Raw genomic sequence first — 25,626 nt, forward strand, 5'->3', positions numbered from 1 at the left:
GCGTTCCATTGCATTTCTGATAACAAAGGAATTCTCCGGTTGAAACATTGAAGATTTATGATAAAAACATCCTAAAGATTGATTCTATACATCGTTTGACATGTTTCTACGGACTGTAACGGAACTTTTGGACTTTGTCTGCTCGCGCCTCATGAATTTGGATTACTGGGCTAAACGCGCGAACAAAAAGGAGGTATTTGGACATAAATTATGTACTTTATCAAACATTTATTGTAGAACTGGGATTCCTGGGAGTGCATTCTGATGAAGATCATCAAAGGTAAGTGAATATTTATAAAGCTATTTCTGACTTCTGTTGACTCCAACATGGTTTTGTTGTCTGAGCGCTGTACTCAGATTATTTTCCGCAAAGTTTTTTTGAAATCTGACACAGTGGTTGCATTAAGGAAGAGTATATCTATAATTCTGTGCATAACACTTGTATCTTATATTAAGGTTTATGATGGCTATTTCTGTAAATTGATGTGGCTCTCTGCAAAATCCCCGGATGTTTTGGAAGCAAAACATTACTGAACGTAACGCGCCAATGTAAACTGAGATTTTTGGATATAAATATGCACTTTATCGAACAAAACATACATGTATTGTGTAACATGAAGTCCTATGAGTGTCATCTGATGAAGATCATCAAAGGTTAGTGATTAATTTTATCTCTATTTCTGCTTTTTGTGACTCCTCTCTTTGGCTGGAAAAATGGCTGTTTTTCTGTGACTAGGTACTGACCTAACATAAATCGTTTGGTGTGCTTTCGTTGTAAAGCCTTTTTGAAATCGGACACTGTGGTGGGATTAACAACAACTTTATCTTTAAAATGGTGTGAAATACTTGTATGTTTGATGAATTTTAATTATGAGATTTCTGTTGTTTGAATTTGTCGCCCTGAACTTTCACTGGCTGTTGTCAAATCGATCCCGTTAACGGGATCTTAGCCGATCTCAGCCATAAGAGGTTAACTAAACTCGCTAAGGGCTTCTCATTACTGTAATGCCCATTTCTCATTACCATATGGTTTTCTGTTATGGTAATTAGACATTCAGTTACAGTAATGGTAAAAACTGTTTATGATTCATGTATAATGTAACTCCCATCACACTGTGTGTGCAACAGATACACTGCTAACCAAACAGTGCTATGTGCATGCACACTTGAATTAAAGGGTAACTACACTCAAAAATAATAATCTTCGATTTTCCCCAGACGCCAAAAAATGGTATCCTGGGAAATAATTCTAAACAGCGCATCTGATAACGGTTCCATACTTAGAAAGAGGTGGAATCTAAAGATGGAACAACTAGGATGGGTTGCTAATATGACTAGGATTATGCCCTTGGCTTCTGGACAACGAAAAAAAAGTTGATATGAAAGCCAATGGAACAGGAGAGAAATGGTATAGCGGTGGGGCCAATAGGGAAGTAAATGGAAACAAATTTGCTCAAATTATATAATTACTCCTGTCTATGTATAAATAAATAAAATCATTAAAAATAGTACACCAGAAAGCATGATTTAGCCACAGAGGAATCGATGATCATTAGCTTCTTTAAAAAAATGGCTGTTGAATTGTTTCAAATCACACGCTCGTAGGCCTATGCCTATTTGGTAAGCCCACAATTTGGGCAGTGCGTGGCAAAAGGCCTAGCTGATTATTGAGTTGCAGCTGTCAGTGAAAAGCATCTAAAATATTTGAAGATAATGTGTCGAGTACAATTTAAAATGTTGAGACAAGAAGGGGAGGGGTGTGTTGGCAAAGATATAGGCGAGTCTCTCTGCAGAATGGCTCCCGCCAGTTCTTGTGCATTCATTGTGTCAATTGTTTGCCCTTTGATTCCCACCCAGCAATTCCCCATTACATATGTCACGTGTAGTAAATGTTTCGTTAATCCCTGTCATTTGGTTACATACATTTCTGTTAATGCATGTATTAATTACAGTAATTTACCGTACTCATTCTCGGAGTGGAATCGTTGTTTGCAGAGTTCACAACCTTCTACACTTGTGAGAAACAAGTTTTGGTTTATTTCATAACCGTCATTTTCAGTCATTGTCAATTTTTTCATTGTCTTTAGTTTGGAGTGCTCTATGTTAGCAATGAGCATGTGTACGGTTTCTCTGTCTTGATCATGTTGAGGGAGCGCACGCACCTGAGCACCTATAGAAGTACCTGGACAGCTGCGTAGAAATGTAGGAAAGTGTTTAATTTTTAAAGATTTTTTTTACATCAATTGCGAATGATAATATATCACAGTAAGCTATTTGAAAAAAATTCCAACAGTCTCCCCCTCGATAATCACCAATCCTCCGTGTGAAAGAGCAATGGCTCCCGAGAGGCGCAGCGGTCTAAGGCACTGCATCTCAGCGCTAGAGGCGTCACTACAGACACCCTTGTTTGAATCCAGGCTGTATCACATCCGGCTGTGATTGGGAGTCCCATAGGGCGGCCACAATTGGCCCAGCGTCGTCCGGGTTTGGCCGGTGTAGGCAGTAATTGCAAATAAGAATGTTCTTAACTGACTTGCCTAGTTAAATAAAAATAAATTAAAAAGTTATTGGCCTATAGACGGAGTTCCATGCGCTGATTTTCTTTAGCCACCAATGGATCACGGTATATCAATATGTCCATTTGGCAGAGGCTGGTGATCTCACATTAGTTGACTTAATTTTTTAGATTTGAATCATTTTAATTCCGATTTGTATGATTAACAACAGGATGATTTTTGAGAAATTAAAACATTATTGAAATGAAAAAAATCATAACTGCCACACAGAATGATAGAAATGGTAGGATAAATTGTAAGCTTTCCCAAACTTGAAACTCACCGCCTATGAAGTCTTTATAAAATAATGACCTCCATGTTTCCATGGTCGAACTTTGCCTATAGGCTACTTTGAAGCAAGGTAAGACATGCCTAATAATATTAAATAAAACAGTCAGGTTTCAACAAGTATGTTTTCTAAATGCATACTGCTTCTAGCTCACATTGTAAAGTGGTGGGTGACACGTTGACAGCCTGTTGCCTGCACTTGAACGGTGAATGGGAGGTGCGCTACAATTACCAGTTGAGAAATAAAAATAGTAGCGCTTTTTAATAGTGCACCAAAACTGTTTTTAACACGCGATTGCATTTAGAATTGTTGCGCAATGAAAGGGCTTATAAAAGCACGTTTTACTCCAGTAGCAACCACCTGAGGACCTGGTATATGTGTGCTGTGCGCTTGTGATCGTTGTGTTGGATAAATAAGATGCATGATGGCTAACAAAAATACACACAGGCCAATTTAATTCCACTAAATGATGCAAATGAACCTATAGACCGTTAAGCAAGATGTCAAATGTATTTATATCAATGAATAAAAATCATTACTTTGCAATTGGATTTTCTTCTTCAACAGGACACTGGGATCCGAATATTATTTAAAAAAATCTAATTCAAAGGTGAATACAAGATGATGCCGAAACGTTGGTGGTTTATACCCAATACATTACTGAGAGCTTACAGTGCCTTCAGAAAGTATTCACACCCCTTTGACTTTTTAAGATGGGATTTTGTGCCACTGGCCTACACCCAATACCCCATAATGTCAAAGTCAAATGATGTTTAGACATTTTTACAAATCAATTAAAAATAAAAAGCTTTATTGTATTGAGTCAGTTAGTATTACTCTTTGTTATGGCAAGCCTAAATACATTCAGGAGTAGAAATGTGCTTAAAAAGTAATATAATAAGTTGCAAGGACTCACTATGTGTGCAATAATAATGTTGAACATGATTTTTGAATGACTACCTCATATCTGTACCCCAAACATACATGTAAGGTCCCTCAGTCGAGCAGTGAATTTCAAACACAGATTCAACCACAAAGACCAGGGAGGTTTTCCAATGCCTCGCAAAGAAGGGCACCTATTGGTAAGATGGGTGAAAAAAAAGAAGTAGATATTACATTTGAGCATGGTGAAGTTATTAACTACACTTTGGATGGTTAATCAATACACCAAATCACTACAAAGAAGCAGGCGTCCTTTCTAGAGGAGAGGAAGGAAACCGCTCAGCGATTTCACCATGAGGCCAATGGTGACTTTAAAACAGTTACAGAGTTTAATGGTTGCGATAGGAGAAAACAGGATGGATCAACAACATTGTAGTTACACTGCAATACTAACCTAAATGACAGAGTGAAAAGAAGGAAGCCCATACTTTAAAAAAATCTAAACATGCATCTTGTTTGCAATAAGGCACTAAAGTAAAACTGCAAAAAATGTGGCAAATAAATTAACTTCATGTCCTGAATATAAAGTGTTATGTTTGGGGCAAATCCAACAACACATCACGGAGTACCACTCTTCATATTTTCAAGCATGGTGGTGGCTGCATCAATTTATGGGTATGCTTGTCATCGACAAGGACTAGGGAGTTTTTTTTGTTGATAAAAATAAACAATAGAGCTAAGCACAGGGAAAATCCTGGAGGAAAACCTGGTTCAGTCTATTTTCCAACAGACACTGGGAGACAAATGTACCTTTCAGCAGGACAATAATCTAAAACACACCTCCAAATATACACTAGAGTTGCTAACCAAAACAACATTGAATGTTCCTGAGTGGCCAAGTTACAGTTTTGACTCAAATTGTCTTGAAAATCTATAGTAAGACTTGGAAATGGCTGTCTAGCAATGATCAACAATTAACTTGACAGAGCTTGAAGAAATTTTAAATATTGCAAATGTTGTACAATTCAGGTGTGCAAAGCTCTTGGAGACTTACCCATAAAGACTCAAACTGTAAATCAATGCCAAAGGTGATTCTAACAGGGGTGTGAATACTTCTGTATTTCATTTTCAATACATTTGCAAAAATTCTAAAAATATGTTTTCACTTTGTCATTAATCGATATTGTGTGTAGATGGGCGAATAAAAAAACAAAACAATTTTGAATTCAGGCTGTAACAACAAAATGTGGAAAAGTCTAGGGGTCTGAATACTTTCCGAATGCACTATACCTCTTTCCTTTCTTATGTTCTCCTCAAGCAGCTCTGGATTTCTGTACAGTTGCTCTTTATGCTTCTCCACCCTAGCTTTTGATGCAGCCCTCTTTCTTTCTTTAGTAACAAGACATTTGATTAATCAGATTGTTCTGTTTTATTAGACTACTACATTATTACAGTACACAACCCCTAAAGGGGCATTACACAAACAAATGTTGTTGTTTTGAGTGTGTGGACAGGTGTCTTTTATACAGGTAACGAGTTCAAACAGGTGCAGTTAATACAGGTAATGAGTGGAGAACAGGAGGGCTTCTTAAAGAAAAACTAACAGGTCTGTGAGAGCCGGAATTCTTACAGGTTGGTAAGTGATCAAATACTTATGTCATGCAATAAAATGCAAATTAATTACTTAAAAATCATACAATGTGATTTTCTGGATTTTAGATTCCGTCTCTCACAGTTGAAGTGTACCTATGATAAAAATTACAGACCTCTACATGCTTTGTAAGTAGGAAAACCTGCAAAATCGGCAGTGTATCAAATACTTGTTCTCCCCACTGTATCTCAAAGTAATGGCTGGATTGCCATAACATTTGTTGTGCACAATCAAGACCCCAAGTGGAAGAAACCTATTGACCTTTCCTCTAGCGCCACCATCAGGCATTTTCATTTTGTTTTCCATTTTCCATTTCCACTTTCACAGCTGCTTATTTTCTAGTTGGCATGTATACTTAGTTCAAAAATCTGCTGCGGAATTTATTATTTTGTTTGTTACATCATTCTATAGATGATGTAATTTATTTTAATTGAAGAGTTTAATGTATATTTATTTTATGTTATTCATTCATGTTAAGAGAAATTTCCATTCAAGAATTTTACCATTAAAATTACATTTAGACTGTAAAAGATGGCTTTTAGCACATTTCTTATAGAGGGTATCAGTCTTGCATCAAATAGAGAATTCCACTGTATGCAGAATGTTGCATGCATGTCTGCACAGTGTCATATTTTCACAGCTCACTGTCAGTAAATATCGTGCAGTAAATATTGTACTACAAGAGAGTGCAAGCCTGCAAAGGTAAGAGTTATTTAAAGCTTTGAATGGGTCGATTGGGTTCTGGAGCTGTGTGGTTACAGCAATTGCGCAGGGTTGGTGTGGCCTGTGGTGTTGAGGCCCAATGTGATATCTTTTCATGGGTCCCAAAATCCCTGGCGGCGCCCCTGCGTTTATCTACTTACCCCTGTATGAAATAAATACTAAAAAGAAACCTTCAATCTCCCTTTTGAGAACGTTCCAGTTACATCATTTAGGCTTGCCTCCCCCTCACTCACCAGGGGGGCACACAGTCCCCCGTCATGTGCGTGCGCACACACAAACAAACAGGCCCAGATTAACCTGCAGGATGGGAGGGAGGACAGTGCTGCTCACCATGAAGGACGAATGCAGTGCATCAAAGGAGAGGCCACGCACAATCAGATTAAATCCCTCCTCATGAATATTAATGAGCCATCTCACCGGTCTGAGCGCGATTCATCTGCGAGGCTGCGATGAGACCAGGTTGAGGGAGGAGCGGAGGGAGGAGGGAAATGGACGGATGAGAGGTTGCCGTGGCAGCGAGAGCGGCAGCCAATCAGTGTGTTTCTCCTCTGTTCTGAGGGATGATGTGCTGTGAGTGGGCTCTTTGAAACCTGACATGACATGCTTTTTACCCTCTGCAATGTCATCCATGACACAGAACTGGGACAGTACCTTACATCTATCCATCCATCCATCCAGCACTCCGAATCTTGAATTAGTTTAATTTTTTATTGATTATTTTGTCCAGAAGCTTTGACCAGAGCCTTTCTCCTGCCTTTGCTGTGAGCTGGCTGTAGAGTAGTCCTGTCCTAAACCTCTGCATGGCAATGGGCAGTTTTATGAAGAGAGTGATCTGATAAGGAGAAGAAATACAGGTGCAGCCCACCTCACCCACCCAGCTAGTATAGTCCACCCTACCCCACTCACATCTTACCCTCAATATCCTTCCCCTCGTCCTTTACAACAGCTAATGTGTACTTAATTCGCCACACATCAGCTCTCTCTAGCCGCTACATTCATAATGTAGAGAGCCCCCACCCCGCACACACACTTTTCAGTCAGATAAGTAGCCTAGATTATTATGCAACCTTCACATGTAATCTGTAGTGGTGGGCTCCACTCAGAAGCAGCCTGTAGTGATGTCATTGTTCTAAACGTTCATTTCAAGCTTGGCCACCACCTATTAACACTCTCTAAAGGGCTGTCGGAATCATTCACCTCACAAACCACTGCATCTTACTGTTACGTTGTGGAACAAGGTCTATAAAACAGGTAGTGAAGCTAGTATTTTTGTATGGATGCTGACCTGTTTCTCGCTCTGAGCTGTATGTTGCTTTGCCCACCCAGCACACGATGTCCATAAAGAGAGCTGTCCACCCCTTTCTATTCTCCTCCATCCATCACACCATTCAACAAACCCCTCTCTTTGTCTTTCTGCCACCTCCACCTTCTCTCACTCTGTACTCATCTGTTCCTTCCACCTTCTCATGTCTCCCTCTTTCTGTCAGTATCCTCCCTTCTCTCTCTCTTCCCCAAATCATAATTTCTGTAAGTAATCCCCCACCTCTCTCCCTTTACCGTCTTATTTCCCCCTTGGTCAGAATAGCCCCTGTATCCATCTCCCTTCCCTGTATCTCTCAGCCTGTTGGTTTTATGAGAATAATGTGAATTCAAAAAGCAGTGGAGCAGATTTGAGGAGCGGAGGAGGCCGTCTGTCTTTTCCGTCTGACCTGTTGGCTTTCTGACAGACAGAAGTGTCAAGCCCTCTCAGTCCAGAGCGAACCCAACTGACTCAGATTGATGCCAGCCAACTCCCTGCAGCAAGTAGCTCAACTGGAAAACAGACTCAAAATAACCTTATTTGTTTTCTCCTCTCTTCACACATAGGCCCAACGTCTCTCCATCTTCGATCCCTTGTTGAAAGAGAACAGAAAACAAGCCTCGGCAGAAAATGGACTCCTGAGGTAGCCTAGGAGGTTATGCCTGGTGGTATAGAAATAACCATTAGGCCTACATCGTATACTGTAGCCTATGGACATTTCCGTGGATAAACCCCAATGAGCACTAACACAGAAGTTCATAGGAGCACATCAAATTTGGTGTCAAATGAAAGCGAAGGGTCTACATTTTTCCACCCAACAAATTTGGGAATAGGCCTAAGCAAAGACTTTGTTTCCTGGAAAAGGGGTCTTAGGAAACATCTAGCAGAAAAAGTATTTTAAAAAAAGGTCCAATGCAGTCATTTGTATCTCAATATCAAATAATTTCCGTAACAATTAAGTACCTCACTGTGATTGCTAAGAAACCATTTTAATTTAAAGAAAAAAGAAATTTCTCAAGTAATAATTTTGCTAGGACTGTCTGGGAATGGTTTGAGTGGGGAGGGAAAAACAGAAAATGTGCTGTTATTGGCAGAGGGGTTTGGAACTCTTTCTCATGGGTCTATTAAGTAAATTTACCGCTTGATGATGTCACCATGGAAGGCCAAAACTCCCTTCCACCAAAACAGGAAGAAATTTCAGGTGGTCTTTTCAAACAGCTCTTACAATAAAATTGCATTATAATAAATGTACACAATATTATTCCAACCTCATTGTGAAAATAGTACACAAAACATTAAGAACACCTGCTCGTTCCATGACAGACTGACCAGGTGAAAGCTATGGGCCTGTCACGCCAAAAAGTGTCTCCCCCTGCATCACAATGGGATTCGATGAGTTCTAGCTTCTGTTGCTAGGGTTGTTGTTAGAACTTGCAAAATTTTGACCGGCCTAAGTAATTAACCAAAACGTCCATTGCCATGCTGGTTGATTGGCTCCATTTTTACTTCATAGCGGTCGCAAAGGACGGAGGCCTCGGGCAGAAGTGGTTCTATTTCACCTCATAAGTGCTCGCTCAGTCCGCGCAACATTATTACCTCAGAATTTCTCACCAATGACGGTGTTTTTGACGGCGACTACCTGCTGACTACCTACGGCTTCAGAGAACCGAAAAGAGAACCCTTTGTTTACCATATATTTGTCTTTATACAGTTCATTCAGAAAATATTCAGACCCCTTGACTTTTTCCACTTTGTTGTTACATTACAGCCTTATTATAAAATTGTATTTTTTATTTTATTTTATTTAAATCTCAGCAATCTACACACCATAACCCATTGCAAATGTATAAAAAATAAACTGAAATATCACATTTACAGAAGTATTCAGATCCTTTACTCAGTACTTTGTTGAAGCACCTTTGGCAGTGATTACAGCCTCAAGTCTTCTTGGGTATGAAGCTACAACCTTTGCACACCTCTATTTGGGGGAGTTTCTCCCATTCTCTGCAGATCCTCTCAAGCTCTGTCAGGTTGGTTGTGGAGCGTCACTGCACAGCTATTTTCAGGTCTCTCCAGAGATGTTCGATCAGGTTCAAGTCCGGGCTCTAGCTGGGCCACTCAAGGACATTCAGAGACTAGTCCCGAAGCCACTAATGCATTGTCTTGGCTGTGTGCTTAGGGTCGTTGTCCTGTTGGAAGGTGAACTGTCGCCCGAGTCTGAGGTCATGAGCGCTCTGGAGCAGGTTTTCATCAAGGATCTCTGAAGAATTGTATCATGGCGCCGGAGAAGATGGCTGATGTTTTACGTGCTCTAACCAACTGTTTTTTGTTTGTTTTTTTGCGTTGTTTGTAACTTTTAAAAAACGTATTCTGTACATAATGTTGCTGCTACCGTCTCTTATGACCGAAAATAACTTCTGGACATCAGAACAGTGATTACTCACCACGAACTGGCAGAAGCTTAAACGAGTCTGACGTGAAGGACATAATACTTTCCCGGAAACAGGCCCATATCCCCGTCATTTGTGTGAAGAGAAGACGAAGAAAAAGAGTACGGAGGTCGGCTGCCTTCTGAGAATTCGTGGGCGATCAAATAAACCCCCACTGCCTTCCGTTCTACTAGCTAACATGCAATCACTGGAAAATAAAATCGATGACCTCCGAGGAAGATGAACTTCTTATGGCTGGGGGGCAGTATTGAGTAGCTTGGATGAATAAGGTGCCCAGAGTAAACTGCCTGCTACTCAGGCCCAGAAGCTAAGATATGCATATTATTAGTAGATTTGGATAGAAAACACTCTGAAGTTTTTAAAACTGTTTGAATGATGACTGAGTATAACAGAACTCATATGGCAGGCAAAAACCTGAGAAAAAATCCAACCAGGAAGTGGGAAATCTGAGGTTTGTAGGTTTTCAAGTCTTTGCCTATCCAATATACAGTGTTTATGGGGTCATATTGCACTTCCCAAGGCTTCCACTAGATGTCAACAGTCTTTAGAACCTTGTTTCAGGCTTGTACTGTGAAGGGGGAGCAAATAAGAGCTGATTGACTAAGAGGTCTGGCAGAATGCCATGAGCTAAGTCAGGCGCGCGGTCGCGAGAGCGAGCTGCGTTCCTTTTCATTTCTAAAGACAAAGGAATTGTCCGGTTGAAACATTATTGAAGATTTATGATAAAAACATCCTAAAGGTTGATTCTATACATCGTTTGACATGTTTCTACGAACTGTAATATAACTTTTTTGACTTTTCGTCTGAACTAATTGCTCGCACACTGTGCATTTGGATTACTGGGCTAAACGCGCGAACAAAAAGGAGGTATTTGGACATAAATGGACTTTATCGAACAAAACAAACATTTATTGTGGAACTGGGATTCCTGGGAGTGCATTCCGATGAAGATCAAAGGTAAGTGAATATTTATAACGCTATTTCTGAGTTTTGTGACACCTCTCCTTCTTTGGAAAATGGCTGTATGTTTTTCTGTGACTTGGCGCTGACCTAACATAATCGCAAGGTGTGCTTTCGCCATAAAGCCTTTTTGAAATCTGACACAGCGGTTGCATTAAGGAGAAGTTTCTTTAACCTTTTCTCAATAGGGGGTGCTGTTTTCACTTTGTAAAAATTTCGTTCCCAAATTAAACTGCCTCGTACTCAATTCTTGCTCGTACAATATGCATATTATTATTACTATTGGATAGAAAACACTCTCTAGTTTCTAAAACCGTTTGAATTATATCTGTGAGTGAAACAGAACTCGAGTTGGAGCAATTTTCCTGTGAGGAAGAGAGAAATCTGAAATAAGGCAGGCTGTTCTGCGGTCAGTTTATTAATTTGCATGTCTTCTATTGGTCGAGATGCACTGCATACGCCTTCCCCTAGATGTCAGCAAATAGGGAGAATTGGAATGGAGTTGCTAGGCAGATCTGAGGACATATAAATTGGCTTGGAACGTGGGGTCCAGTCTTTTCAACTTTCGCCATGACGCAAGACAGACCTCAGGATGGCGTTCTAGAAAGCTCTCGTTATAGGAGTTAGATATATCCGGCTCTGATTTTATTCGATATAGGTGTTAACGACATCATAATATTGTTATTTTAAACCGAGTTATATCAGTTTATATCAGTATATTGCGATTTTCGGATATTTATTTGTGCTGCGTTATAGTGAGTTGGACATGTCTTCGCCACATGGCTAATGTTTACTGCTAATTCCAAAGTTGAAGGCGACAATCTACAACCGAGCAACGATTCCTCTGGACAAAGGACAACTTGCCCAAGATTCTGATGGGAGCTCATCAAAAAGTAAGAAGTATTTATGATGTTAATTCGTTGTTCTGTTGAAAAATGTAAAACTCCTATTCCGCCATTAATTTCGGTGCGGTCTCGCTTTAACGCACGCTGTATGTCGTAGTAACGTTAATTTTAAAAATCTAACACAGCGGTTGCATTAAGAACTAATGTATCTTTCATTTGCTGTCCAACCTGTATTTTTTTGTCAAGTTTATGATTAGTTAATGATTAGATTAGGTGCCTCTCCCAAGATTTCTCCCGACATTTTGTTTGCATTTTGGCTACTATTCATATTGTATAACCACGATTTGTGCCGCTAAATATGCACATTTTCGAACAAACTCTATATGTATTGTGTAATATGATGTTATAGGACTGTCATCTGAAGAAGTTTGAGAAGGTTAGTGAAAAAATTTATATCTTTTGCTGGTTTATTCGTTATGGCTATTGTTGGCTTGAATCAATGCTGTTGTGTGGTTGGCTATTGTAGTAAGCTAATATAATGCTATATTGTGTTTTCGCTGTAAAACACTTAAATCTGAAATATTGGCTGGATTCACAAGATCTTTGTCTTTCATTTGCTGTACGCTGTGTATTTTTCATAAATGTTTTATGATGAGTATTTAGGTAATTCACGTTGGTCTCTGTAGTTATTCTAGTTGCTTTGGTGAGAGTTGTGATGGTGGCTGCAATGTAAAACTATGATTTATACCTGAAATATGCAAATTTTTCTAACAAAACATATGCTATACAATAAATATGTTATCAGACTGTCATCTGATGAAGTTGTTTCTTGGTTAGTGACTATTTATATCTTTATTTGGTCGAAATTGTGATAGCTACCTATGCAGGAAAAAAATGGTGGGGAAAAAAAGTTGTGTCTTTTGCTATCGTGGTTAGCTAATAGAAATACATATTGTGTCTTCCCTGTAAAACATTTTAAAAATCAGAAATGATGGCTGGATTCACAAGATGTGTATCTTTCATCTGGTGTCTTGGACTTGTGATTTAATGATATTTAGATGCTAGTATTTACTTGTGACGCTATGCTAGGCTATGCTAGTCAGCTTTTTTACTGATGGGGGTGCTCCCGGATCCGGGATGGTGTGCAAGTAGAAGTTAATTGTGTGTTTAACACTTGTATCAATGTTCATGATGAGTATTTCTGTAATTTGATGTGGCTCTCTGCGTCCCACATATCCCAGAGAAGTTAACAGCTTCTACCCCAAGCCATAAGACTCCTGAACATCTAATCAAATGTCTACCCAGACTATTTGCATTGCCCACCCCCTCTTTTACACCGCTGCTACTCTGTTATTATCTATTTATAGTCACTTTAATAACTCTACCTACATGCACACATTGAGGGGTGGTGCCATGTTTCCTCCAAACGTGACGCTTGGTATTCAGACCAAAGAGTTCCATCTTAGTTTCATCAGACCATAGCATCTTGTTTCTCATGGTCTGACAGTCCTTTAGGTGTCTTTTGGCAAACTCCAAGCGGGCTGTCATGTGCCTTTTACTGAGGAGCGGTTTCCGTCTGGCCACTCTACCATAAAGGCCTGATTGGTGGAGTGCTGCAGAGATGGTTGTCCTTTTGGAAGGTTCTCCCATCTCCACAGAGGAACTCTGCAGCTCTGTCAGAGTGACCATCGGGTTCTTGTACACCTCCCTGACCAAGGCCTTCTCCCCGATAGTTCAGTTTGGCCAGACGGCCAACTCTAGGAAGAGTAATTTAAGAATGATGGAAGCCACTGTGTTCTTGTCAGCTGTGGGAACTTATATAGAGAGGTGTGAGCCTTTCCAAATCATGTCCAATCAATTGAATTTACCACAGGTGGACTCCAATCAAATTGTAGAAACATCTCAAGGATGATCAAATGGAAACAGGATGCACCTGAGCTCAATTTCGAGTCTCATAGCAAAGGGTCTGAATACCTATGTAAATAAGCAGTTTTTTTAATTTTTTATAAATTTGCAAACATTTCAAAAAACCTGTTTTCGCTTTGTCATTGAGGTTTTGTGTGTCTAATAGATAACTGGAAGGATTTAGCTATGTACAACCATTTTCCATCTAGATAGTTGGTCATCTACATGTTGCCATCTATACATGTCTATTATGTTGAGGTATCTAGCTATAAATTAAACAACCATTTTCCATCTAGCTAGTTGGTCATCTACATGTTGCCATCTATACATGTCTATTATGTTGAGGTATCTAGCTATAAATTAAACCTGATCAATCAAATGGATAGGTGTAAGCAATTATGGTAATTCCAACTTCCCTTAAATAGACACAGAAAGGGGAGGGGGGAGTGAGGATTAAAGAGAGCAGTGCAAATTTACTTAAGACTTGAGTATTTCAACAACTCTTCTCTTCCAACTTGTTAGGCAATCACATGTACCTACAGGGGCAGGATGGCCAGCCACACAGGAGGGTGATTTTCACTAAGGAAGAGAAGGAGGCCGTGCTGACCGAGATGCATGCTGGCCATTTCAGAGTGAAGTGCATGGTTGCCAAAAATCAACCTACACTTCTTCTGGCGTGAGATTGTAAAGGATGTGGTTAACTGGGCATGTGAAATAACCTTTTGTTTATCAATCACATTCTATTATACGTGAAATTATTATGTTTTTAATGAATGTCATATCAGAGAGCACACAATGTTTCAATTTGTCACGTTGTGCTTGAAGGTAGGGACCTGTCTAGCCTGCCAGAAGTTTGAGAGGGCGAAGACTGTGGCGCCGGAGTTGAAGCCCATCAGTTGTTTCACCATGGCACATGGACGGTAAGTGTCACAATTCACATTTTGCCCTGATAAGTTGTTTTGTAATGGTTGCTTTATTTGTTCACAGCAGAGTTCAATATTATAGAATGTGTGTGTCAGTATCCTTACAAACATCTGCATATTGTACGACACAAATACGGGTAAGAATAAAGTCATCTTCTCTCTAACACTTTAAAATGTTACGGGTTAACCTCATCGGCCCCTTCACGAAATCCAGGAATGGCAACAGCTGGTGTCTGACGGCAACCGAACACTTTACCAAGTGGGTGGAGGCAATACTCATTAAGGCCAGTAAAGGAAGAGAACGTGCTTAACTCTAAAATGTCCTTCTGTAACCCATTAAAAAGGGTGCTTGAAACCAAAATGTGATTTTCATTTTGTATGATACCCATCAAGGACGAGACTGGCGAAGCCACATAAGCTATTTACACCCACGGTTCTCCTGAGATCATCTTGACTGACCAAGGTCGTGAACTCTGGAACAAGGTACGGATGTTATAGGTTATATTCTGTCACCAATGGATTGTTTTGTTTATTTTGTACAATTAGTTTTTGTTTTTCCGTCGTACATGATCAGACATACACTATATGACCAAAAGTATGTGGACAACTGCTCGTCAAATATCTCATTCCAAAATCATTTACATTAATATGTAGTTGGTCCCCCTTTGCTGCTTTAACAGCCTCCACTCTTCAGGGAAGGCTTTCCACCAGATGTTGGAACATTGCTGCGGGGACTTCCATTCAGCCACAAGAGGTCGGCACTGATGTTGGGCGATTAGGCCTGGCTCGCAGTCTGCATTCCAATTCATCCCAAAGGAGGTCGGGGCTCTGTGCAGGCCAGTCAAGTTCTTCCACATCGATCGTCAAACCATTTCTGTATGGATCTCACTTTGTGCACAGGGGCATTGTCATGCTGAAAGAAGAAAAGGGCCTTCCCCAAACTGTTGCCACAAAGTTGGAAGCACAGAATCGTCTAGAATGTCATTGTATGCTATTGCGTTAAGATTTCCCTTCACTGGAACTAAGGGGCCTAGCCCGAACCATGAAAAACAGCCCCAGACCATTAATCCTCCTCCACCAAACTTTACAGTTAGCACTATAAATTGTGTCAGGTAGTGTTTTCCTGGCATCTGCCAAACCCAGATTCATCCGTCGGCCTGCCAGATGGTGAAGCATGATTCATCACGCCAGACAACACTTGCGTTTCCACTGCTCCAGAGTCCACTTGTTGAGAGCTTTACACCACTCCAGCCGATGCTTGGCATTGCGCATGGTGATCTAAGGCTTGTGTGCGTCTGCTCGGCCATGGAAACCCATTTATGAAGCTCCAAATGAACCGTTCTTGTGCTGACATTGCTTCCAGAGGCAGTTTGGAACTTGGTAGTGAGTGTTGCAACTTAAGACAGATGAATTTACGCGCTTCAGCACTCTGCGTTCCCGTTCCCGTTCTATGGCCTACCACTTCACGGCTGAGTTGTTGTTGCTCCTAGACGTTTCCACCTCACAATAACAACACTTAACGTTGACCAGGGTAGCTCTAGCAGGGCAGAAATTTGACACTGACTTGTTGGAAAGGTGGCATCCTATGACAGTGCCACGTTGAATGTCACTGAGCCCTTCAGTAAGGCTATTCTACTGCCAATGTTTGTCTATGGAGATTGCATGGACGTGTGCTCGATTTTATACACCTGTCAGCAACGGGTGTGGCTGAAATAGCCAAATCCACTAATTTGAAGAGGTGTCCATATACTTTTGTTTTTTTAGTGTATTTCAATATCTTACATTGTCAATAGATACAGTTGAAGTCGGAAGTTTACATACACTTAGGTTGGAGTCATTAACTCATTTTTCAACCACTCCACAATTTTCTTGTAACAAACTGTAGTTTTGGCTAGTTGGTTAGGACATCTACTTTGTGCATGACGCAAGTCATTTTTCCAACAATTGTTTAGACAGATTATTTCACTTATAATTCACTGCATCACAATTCTAGTGGGTCAGAAGTTTACATACGCTAAGTTGACTGTGCCTTTAAACAGCTTGGAAAATTCCAGAAAATGATGTCATGACTTTAGAAGCTTCTGATAGGCTAATTGACATCATTTGAGTCAATTGGAGGTGTACCTGTGGATGTATTTCAAGGCCTACCTTCATACTCAGTGCCTCTTTGCTTAACATCATGGGAAAATCAAAAGAAAACAGCCAAGACCTCAGAAAAAAATTGTAGACCTCTACAAGTCTGATTCATCTTTGGGAGCAATTTCCAAACACCTGAAGGTACCACGTTCATCTGTACAAACAATAGTACGCAAGTATAAACACCATGGGACCACGCAGCCGTCATACCGCTCAGGAAGGAGACGCATTGTCTCCTAGAGATGAACGTACTTTGTTGCGAAAAGTGCAAATCAATCCCAGAACAACAGCAAAGTACCATGTGAAGATACTGGAGGAAACAGGTACAAAAGTATCTATATCCACAGTAAAACAAGTCCAATATCGACATAACCTGAAAGGCCGCTCAACAAGGAAGAAGCCACTGCTCCAAAACCGCCATAAAAAAGCCAGACTACAGTTTGCAAATGCACATGGGGACAAAGATCGTACTTTTTGTAGAAATGCCCTCTGGTCTGATGAAACAAAAATAGAACAGTTTGGCCATAATGACCATTATTATGTTTGGAGGAAAAAGGGGGATGCTTGCAAGCTGAGGAACACCATCCCAACCGTGAAGCACGGGGGTGGAAGCATCATGTTGTGGGGGTGCTTTGCTGCAGGAGGGACTGGTGCACTTCACAAAATAGATAGCATCATGAGAGAGGAAAATGATTTGGATATATTTAAGCAACATCTCAAGACAGTTGTCAGGAAGTTAAAGCTTGGTCGCAAATGAGTCTTCCAAATGGACAATGACCCCAAACATACCTCAAGTCTTGACAAAATGGCTTAAGGACAACAAAGTCAATAATAGAAAATGTGTGGGTGGGCAAGGAGGCCTACAAACCTGACTCAGTTACACTAGCTCTGTCAGGAGGAATGGGCCAAAATTCACCCAACTTATTGTGGGAAGCTTGTGGAAGGGTACCCGAAACATTTGACCCAAGTTAAACCATTTAAAGGCAATGCTACCAAATACTAATTGAGTGTATGTAAACTTCTGACCCACTGGGAATGTGATGAAAGAAATAAAAGCTGAAATAAATAATTATCCCATTATTCTGACATTTCACATTCTTAAAATAAAGTGGTAATCCTAACTGACCTAAGACAGGGAATTTTTACTAGAATTAAATGTCAGGAATTGTAAAAAACGGAGTTTAAATGCATTTGGCTAAGGTGTATGTAAACTTCCAATTTCAGCTGTGTTTCCTACCCCCTCCAAGTTTGTTTGATTGGACCAACCAGACCCTCAAGACTGCCATGGGCAAGTCCCTTGACGTACCAGGAACGGTGGGAGGACAACATGAAGGTAATTCTCTTTGCACACAACAGCAGCGTCCAGGCCTCCATCGAGGACTCGCTCTATCACCTGCTGTACGCACAGGAGCCGCAGCTGTTTACTGAGGTAAACAATGCAATTGCATATACCCTGTCCCTTTTAACTATGCTCCTGTTCTCCTAACACTGATATTTTTGTCTTCCTAGGGTTACCTCTGTGGAAGCCAGCAATCTTCTCCAGTTGGACGGTCGACCACTGAAAGCTCTGACTACATACACTTCGTTGAAGCCCAATAGACAAAGTATGTTAAGCTTTGGTTGACATTTGAAAAAGCAAGAAATGGTAGTTATGCTGAGCTTATAAACATCTACCTCCTTCAATTTACTTTGCCAAAATGACTTCAGGACCATCGACTGTCCGAGCCACCCAGGAGGTATCCCATCCACCAGAGCCAGTCTGATTCTCAGAGGGGGACCGGTTTGAAGTAGGCTATACTTTCAAAAACTGTTAAAGTACATACCTCCAATTTATAACAATGCACTAATCCATACATTTTCTCACAGTAAAGTGTAACCTGTGTGTTTGCTTGTTTACGTCTGTCTCCTACCCTGTTCCCTTTAACTCTGCCCCTGTTCTCCATGACCTAGGGTTTCTACCAAACACACAGACGTGGATCAACCTAATGTCCTCCATTACCAACCATCCTCCAACTTTTCATTACATCTACAGCTACTGTTATTGTCATTATCTGCTAAGAAAGTTCTTGCTCTATCATACTGGGCACATAATATGTGAGATCCACAGATGAACTAAAAACACTAGCACTGCAAACAGTCAGAGCAAAGAGAGCAGCAGTGCCTGGACTTTGCAGCCTCCCTGTTCAAATCCCCCTTTCCGAGACTGGCTGCCTGTTGAGAACAAGTCTAGGATTACCATGTGAGTGTACAAATAATCTGTGAAAATAAATGAATGACAACTGTACCAAAAATCAAAACGTTTATATATTTAAACCGTAAATGTCGGCAGATTGGTTTTCACAGCTGTTTCACAAGGTGTTCATTATTGTAAATTGTAAGGTATCCCTTGACGGTATTTGTTAATTCCACATTATTCAGTGTCGTATCCTAGGACCTACAATATATATTCAACCACAAAGGTGTACTAATGAGCTATGCGAGAGAAAACAAATCATAAGAGGACAAATTAAATAATATTATTTCAGTGTAGATAAAGGGCAGCTTAAAATAAAAACATGCCAGCCAAACAAACCAGTGTATGACTCAAACGGATTTGCATATGGAGTGGAAATTAGCTGACTGTGATCTGTAAGGTAAGTAACACTGTGTCATGCAGATTACACTTGTTCTTTGCTATTTCCCGAAATGTAGCAATGTTTAAGACATGGATTTCATGTTGTAATGTTAACACGGTACCCAAAAGTAGTGTTTTCATCTTATTAGCTAAACAAAGCTTGTTTAAAACAGTAAAATTGTCACAAAAATCAGCCTTGTTTGCGTAGCGGGGCTGAAAATAATGTAATTTAGGGGGCAATTTTTTGGGGCTGGGGGCCAATATTTGGTATGAAAGGCCCCCCCGGTTACATAAAACATCTTAAGTGCTTACCTTAAGGAATAATTTTCCCTTACCTAAGAGAATTGTTTAAGAGCGTTGCACAGAGCCCTAAAATATTTCCTTAGGTAACCCTTAAGGAGTTTTACGGTATGTATGACAGAAAGCGTATCTGGTTACCATGGAGACGGCCTGATTCCCTAACTAAACCTTAGAGAGAAATTCTCTCTCACAAAATGAAAGCTATTTTGCTACAACCAAGACTGGATAACCAAATTGCTTCAGAAGATAAATCACATTTATTGCGGTTAATTTCCCCCCCAACTTGTTTATATTTCTTTCTAGTACGTCAAGCTATCTTACAGAGTGTATATATAGCCAGCTAGCTTAGTAGCCATGGATTGTGCACCTTCCACTGTTTAGCTAAGTAGCTAGCTGGTTGATGTTTTCCTTTTGTAACCAGTGCAGATGAAAGTAACAGTCACCTCCACAAATGCTGTTGACATTGATATCCATACTGAATGAAGCACTTAAGGGTGCCCATGAGGTCCTGTAATTTAAGGGTGAAATTGACCTTAAAATGTTCTGTGCAACAGACTTAAAGTTAAGGAAATTAAGGAAAAAGATAAGGGGAAAATTTACTTCAGGTGTTTTATGCAACCGGGCCATGATCCTTTATTGATACTTGTTAAATCCACTTCAAAAATCAGTGTAGATGAAGGGGAGGAGAGAGGTTAAAGGAGGATTTTTAAGACTTGAGACATGGATTATGTATGTGTGCCATTCAGCTGGTGAATGGGCAAGACAAAAGATTTAAGTGCCTTTGAACAGGGTATGGTAGTAGTTGCTAGGCGCACCAAAGCTGCTGGGTTCTTCACGCTCAACAGTTTCCCGTACAGTAGAGAACAAACTAGAGATGAGGGTGTTAGACTTCTTTCTTGTGCTTTTTGAGGTGCAATGACACGTTATTAAATCTAAACCTGTTCCAATACAATAACACTTAAGGCCTGGCTAATGTGTGTCCATAGGAGGATAACATTGCATGCAGCTAGATGAACTTGGCATGATGATGGGTAAACAACTTTCATTGAAAGCCAAAGCATGGCAACGCTGCCATTCAATGAAGATTGATTTAATACCCCAGGCAGCTTTTGGTCATAGGCCTCCATGACAAACCCAGTGCTGGCGTTGAAGAGAGGCCTACAGCTTCCTTCATCTCCCCCTGGGGACAGCTTGTGGCTGAGTAAACAGCCTTTTGGACCCCAGTCGCTCTCGGCTGTGACTTCTTCCATGGAATATATGCAGCCCGAATTAACGCTCCGATGACACACAGCCATCTGTTGTTGTGTTAAGTGTGCTAAGGCATGAAGTGTTGAGAATTCACTAGCTCGTTCTCTTTAGGTTTGCAAACGTGCACGCGCACACAACCTCCCCTCCCACACTAGACAACCTGAAAAGGCAGAACCAACCAAAAGCCTTTCAGTTTTCACTTCATGGAACAGAGCCTCAGAATCAAATAAATAATAGACAAAGGGAGAGGATAGTAACAGGAGGACAAGTCAATGCCTCTTTTCTCTCACACAGTGTGGTGCACCTCTGAAGCCCTCAGATTCCTCCTCGCACAGCGCACGGACCAATAGATTAAAACTGCATAGCATACAGCGCTAAGTGAATAGCACTAAAAATACATCCTTTTCACTGCCACATGAAAGGGGCTGCCTTTCCCCTGTCCACTATTGAGCAGCCACTGATTCCAAGACAAAGGCTACACCTCCTCAAAGAGGCAAGGGGAAAAAAATAGCAATCATACAGGCAATTATTTTCCAATCCGCCTGCAGCGGGCGATAATGTCAGCTCTCCTCTCCGCTCTCCCTAAATAAGAGGGGATGGGCGTCAGTGCTGCAGCCCGGCTGCCATTAAGACAAATGGGCCAATCTCCAGAATGCCTTGCTTTCTTCCAGTCAGTGTGATAGGGCGTCCCTGCAGTGAGGTTGAGCCAGTCTGGGTACATACAGTATAGAGACACAGAAAGACAGAGGAGCACAGAAAGGGATAGGCTTATGCTCTGTGTTCATACGGACAGAGGCATCGTAGCCTGGTAGCCAGATCTAGGCCGAGTTTGCCTTCAGCCAACTCCTTTGTTGTTGTCATGTTTGGAAACAGATCTGGCTAACCAATAACCACCAGGCAGCCCAGGCTAGGGACATGGAGTTAGGCCTATTTTTCATTTCTATGGCAGAGGCATAGATAGTCTGTTCTGTGTACTCATTCCATTTATCAGATATCCAGTCTGTTTCTCCTTTAGCATTTCTAAGCCAAAAGGAGTTAGCAAAAGCTAGAATGGACTGGCAACCAGGCTAAAAGAGGCTCTGTGTACATTTACAAGGGTACTGTAGTATGTTGCTGGGCCCAGCCTTTCACATAACACAACCACTCTGATATTCTACACAGCTCTGGACAGGCATCAAAAAGAGCTGGATTACAGAGAGAGGAAGGGAGGGAGAGAGAGAGAGAAAAAATAAAGTGATAGAGGGGGAAAGTGATAGAAGGGAGAGGATAGAGATAGCTTGAACAATATGACACTGGAATATTTTTCCCTCTGCTTTTTCCAATTCTGTCCTGGGCAACCGAACACAACACCCAGCATTATATTACTTACGCCCCAGTTTCATACAGCCCAACAGATTGAGAGGGATAGAAAATAGGAGCACTAAAGTACAAAAAAATAAATAAATCAAAAGGAGGACTGACGAATAGGGACAGGTGAATAGTTTGAGCAGATAGTTGAGAGAGAGAGAGTTACCTATGAATTTACTAAAGAGAGGGGGAGGGAGAGAGAAATAGTTTCCTCCTCCACCTGCGTTGCTGTTGTAAAGAGCCTGCAGTCTGTCTGTGCAGTTTAAGATTTTTTTTTAAAGAGCAAGACGTATGAACTTAATAATACATCCCCTTTATTTCTACAAGGTTGGAGCGAAAGAAAGAGGAGAGATCGCGTGCGTCAGTGGCGTAGCGCAGTTTCCCCGCGCAAGGTCCGAGCAAGGCAATATGTAATACAAATCTCCAAACTTATCTTTGTTTAGTTTTATAGCACTACTAAATGCTCTAATTTCGTTAGCATTATGACCGGTTTTCCTAGATTTAGAACATAAAACAACACTTCTAAAGCAAACATTATCCCTTAGGTCCTGCACGGCAAATACTTCAAATTGTTCAAGCATGTGTTGCGGAACAGTGATGAAAATATTTTTGCAGAATATTGATTAGAGAAAAAAAAAACGTTTAAGGGCGTTAGCCATCCGTGACGGAGTTGACAAGCCACTGACTGAGTTGACAACAGATACTCAAAACAGACATGTGTCTTTAAAAATAAAAAGTTCAATACAAACATTTGCAAAATATGGAAAATTATTCATTTGAAAATCCCCAATAAAACAAACATTCTATCAGATTTGTCCGCACTGACGGAGTTGAGATTAGACAAAAATCTGACAGATTTTTTCTTTTTCATTCACACAGTAGCAATTTAGTTTTCCTCAGTTGCTTTAGGACTTTAAAACCTAGTTAAATGTCACATATTTGAACCAAAAAGCATATTCTATTTTAATCTATCAGGCAGAAGGAGTTGACAGTTTATAGTTGCGACTATGGTGATTCCAATATTGTTCGTTTAAATCTATCAAAAGTAGAGAACTTTACAGACCATGAGTGTTGTAGTTGCACTACATGTAATGAGGACATGGGTGGGAGGGTGTAAAGCTTGTCGGGGCTACGGGGTTGTGTGCTACGCCAATGGTGTGTGTGGTAGTAGCCCTGTGGTGAGGAAGAGTGAGTGGAGAATCAACCATTATGACCCGTGTCATTACACAGCCAATATGTGATGACATAAGTGTGCATGTACTTGAGGCCTAGGCTATTCATGCACAAGAGGTCCCATTGAGAAATCACCATATGCCTAATGACTGAATAACAAAAGAGGTCTTCCCTGTGCAGTAGCCTAGGCCTAGACTGTGCTGAACACAGGCCTCTACGATCTTTGAATACCCAGCCACCTACATGCTTTGAAATAACTTAACGGATAACTTCACGTTAATAAATAAGACGAGGTGGGCAGAGGTCTTGCAAACAAACATGACGACAACAACAAGGCAACAGTAAACATGTCGTCCCCCACAAATGACGCAGTTAGTGAGTGAATGGGTACCAGGCCAATATCTCCCCGCTAAATCCTACACCACGAGAGGGAGATCATCTTGGTAAATTAATAAAGCTAACATGGGTTTACGGATTGAAAATGCAGACCAAGTCAAACCATTTCAATAGGACGAGTGTGGGCGGACTGGAGCTCTCACTACATCGAGTTGCTGTCAGTCGATACTGTAAAATGTTAAACCCTTACCATGTACCTATGTTTGTCCTGTGTAAAATCGGGCCTGTCTTTGTTTGCTGAAATCCACACCAACCGTTTCCTAGTTTCTATTGCTCTAAAATGGCAACTCAGCGCGAATGCCCCAATTTAATCTCAGATTACGTAGGGTAATCTACATTTTAGAGCAATTGAAACTAAGAAAAGGTTGGTGGTTGTATTTGACAAAAGTTTCATTCAAAAGTATGGATTTAAGCAAACAAAGACAGGCCCGACTTTACATAGGACAAACATACGTACACTGTAAGCGTTTAAGATTTTACAGGTATCAACTGACAGCGACTCAATGTAGTTGGAGCTCCAATCCACCCACACTAGTCAACGCTCAACTCCCTTGTACGTTGAGATTTCTGAGCAAAGATCAGGTCCCCCCCATCCATACTAACCGGATTCATTATGATCTATCTAAAAGGCAAAACTGATCCTAAATCTCCTCTCTCCTAGATAGTACTGACACGTGAAAGGACTGGGTGAATTTCAATCACATTGTTTTGCATTTTTCAAACTAGATGCTGAGACAACAAACACTCCTTACTTATAAATTGAAGAAGGATGTATCCCTGCTACAATGTCAAGCCTTGTGAAGTCATTGGTGAAGGAAAGGAGACAAGGTAAGGAAGCTATTTCAGTCTACAGAACAGCCTGAATGTCCTCGACCTTGCCTACTAAGAACCTTGCTACCTGAGGGACAACAGTGCCTAGTCACCACAGCTTAGTCTGCTGACTCACATCTGAGGCTTGGCTTATATATTAAGCTACATACACACTATCTTTCTCAGCTGAGAAATCTGACCTCATTCTACATCCTCAAACAAAGGTTGAATGGAAAGTGTCTGAAGAGTAGAGAGAGATTAACTTATTGTAATTATGTGACAGGGTTGCAGTGCCATATTTTGATGGCATTGATGATGGTATGTTTTAACAGAGATGGGCTTCACTGAGCTTTGACGTGTCAAATGTGTTTCAATTAACATACAATGAAGAGGAGTGTATGGAATTTATTGAAGAAACTGATGTGATTTGTTTGGGATATATCAAAACAGGTACACGTCCTCCATCTAGTGGTCATATCTTACATGAAACAAAAAGCAACAGCCAAGATCTCAATAACATGTAGCAAAGAGATCAGAATTCAATGCCACTAATGTAATAATCTCGATTAAAATGAAAATGTGTAGGAAGATTTGGTCACGGTTTGAGCTAGCTATAATTTTACATATTAAAACGAATATTTGCTAGCTAACATAGCAACTGTTACATTTGCTTACTTTGTAGCCTATACCATTTACTGTAACGTTAGCTAGCCATCTAAACCGTGTAGCTTCTAGTTAAAGTAGGTGGCTAATAAAACTGGAGAGTTCCAGAAGATAGCTAACGTTACTTATAGCTAGGACAACAATAACGTTACAGAGGTGGCTGTCTAGGTCAAAGTTTCTAGGGATGAGGTAGCTAAAGCGTTAGCAACTTACCCGTCCAAGTTTTTTGCTCGGGCTGCAAGTAATATTTATTTCCTAAATGGTCGGTGCCCACATGTTCTTTTATCAACCCAAAGCTCCGGCGTAATAGACCCCCGATCCTGCTCATATTTAAAAAAAAATATATGATATAGCTATCGGGCTCGTATTTTTCACCACACAACCTCAACTATCAACGCATGTTCAATTGGATTTGTTGTTTATGCAATCTCCCGTATCTAAAACGTATCTAAAAAC

The 25,626-nt window shown here is 40.6% G+C and overlaps 1 protein-coding gene across 1 annotated transcript in view; it reads right to left on the reverse strand.

The window, feature by feature from the left end:
• Positions 1-25,598, reverse strand: part of ndufaf2 (NADH:ubiquinone oxidoreductase complex assembly factor 2) — a 33,265-nt gene extending 7,667 nt beyond the window's left edge. Inside the window, exon 1 of the mRNA XM_038989037.1 lies at positions 25,384-25,598. Within this exon, the coding sequence (XP_038844965.1) occupies positions 25,384-25,498 (115 nt within the window). The 5' untranslated portion in view covers positions 25,499-25,598. The remainder of the gene's footprint in view (positions 1-25,383) is intronic.
• Between the last annotated feature and the right edge of the window lie 28 nt (positions 25,599-25,626).

Source organism: Salvelinus namaycush, chromosome 1, assembly GCF_016432855.1.
Source record: "Salvelinus namaycush isolate Seneca chromosome 1, SaNama_1.0, whole genome shotgun sequence".
In the NCBI taxonomy this organism is placed as follows: domain Eukaryota; kingdom Metazoa; phylum Chordata; class Actinopteri; order Salmoniformes; family Salmonidae; genus Salvelinus; species Salvelinus namaycush.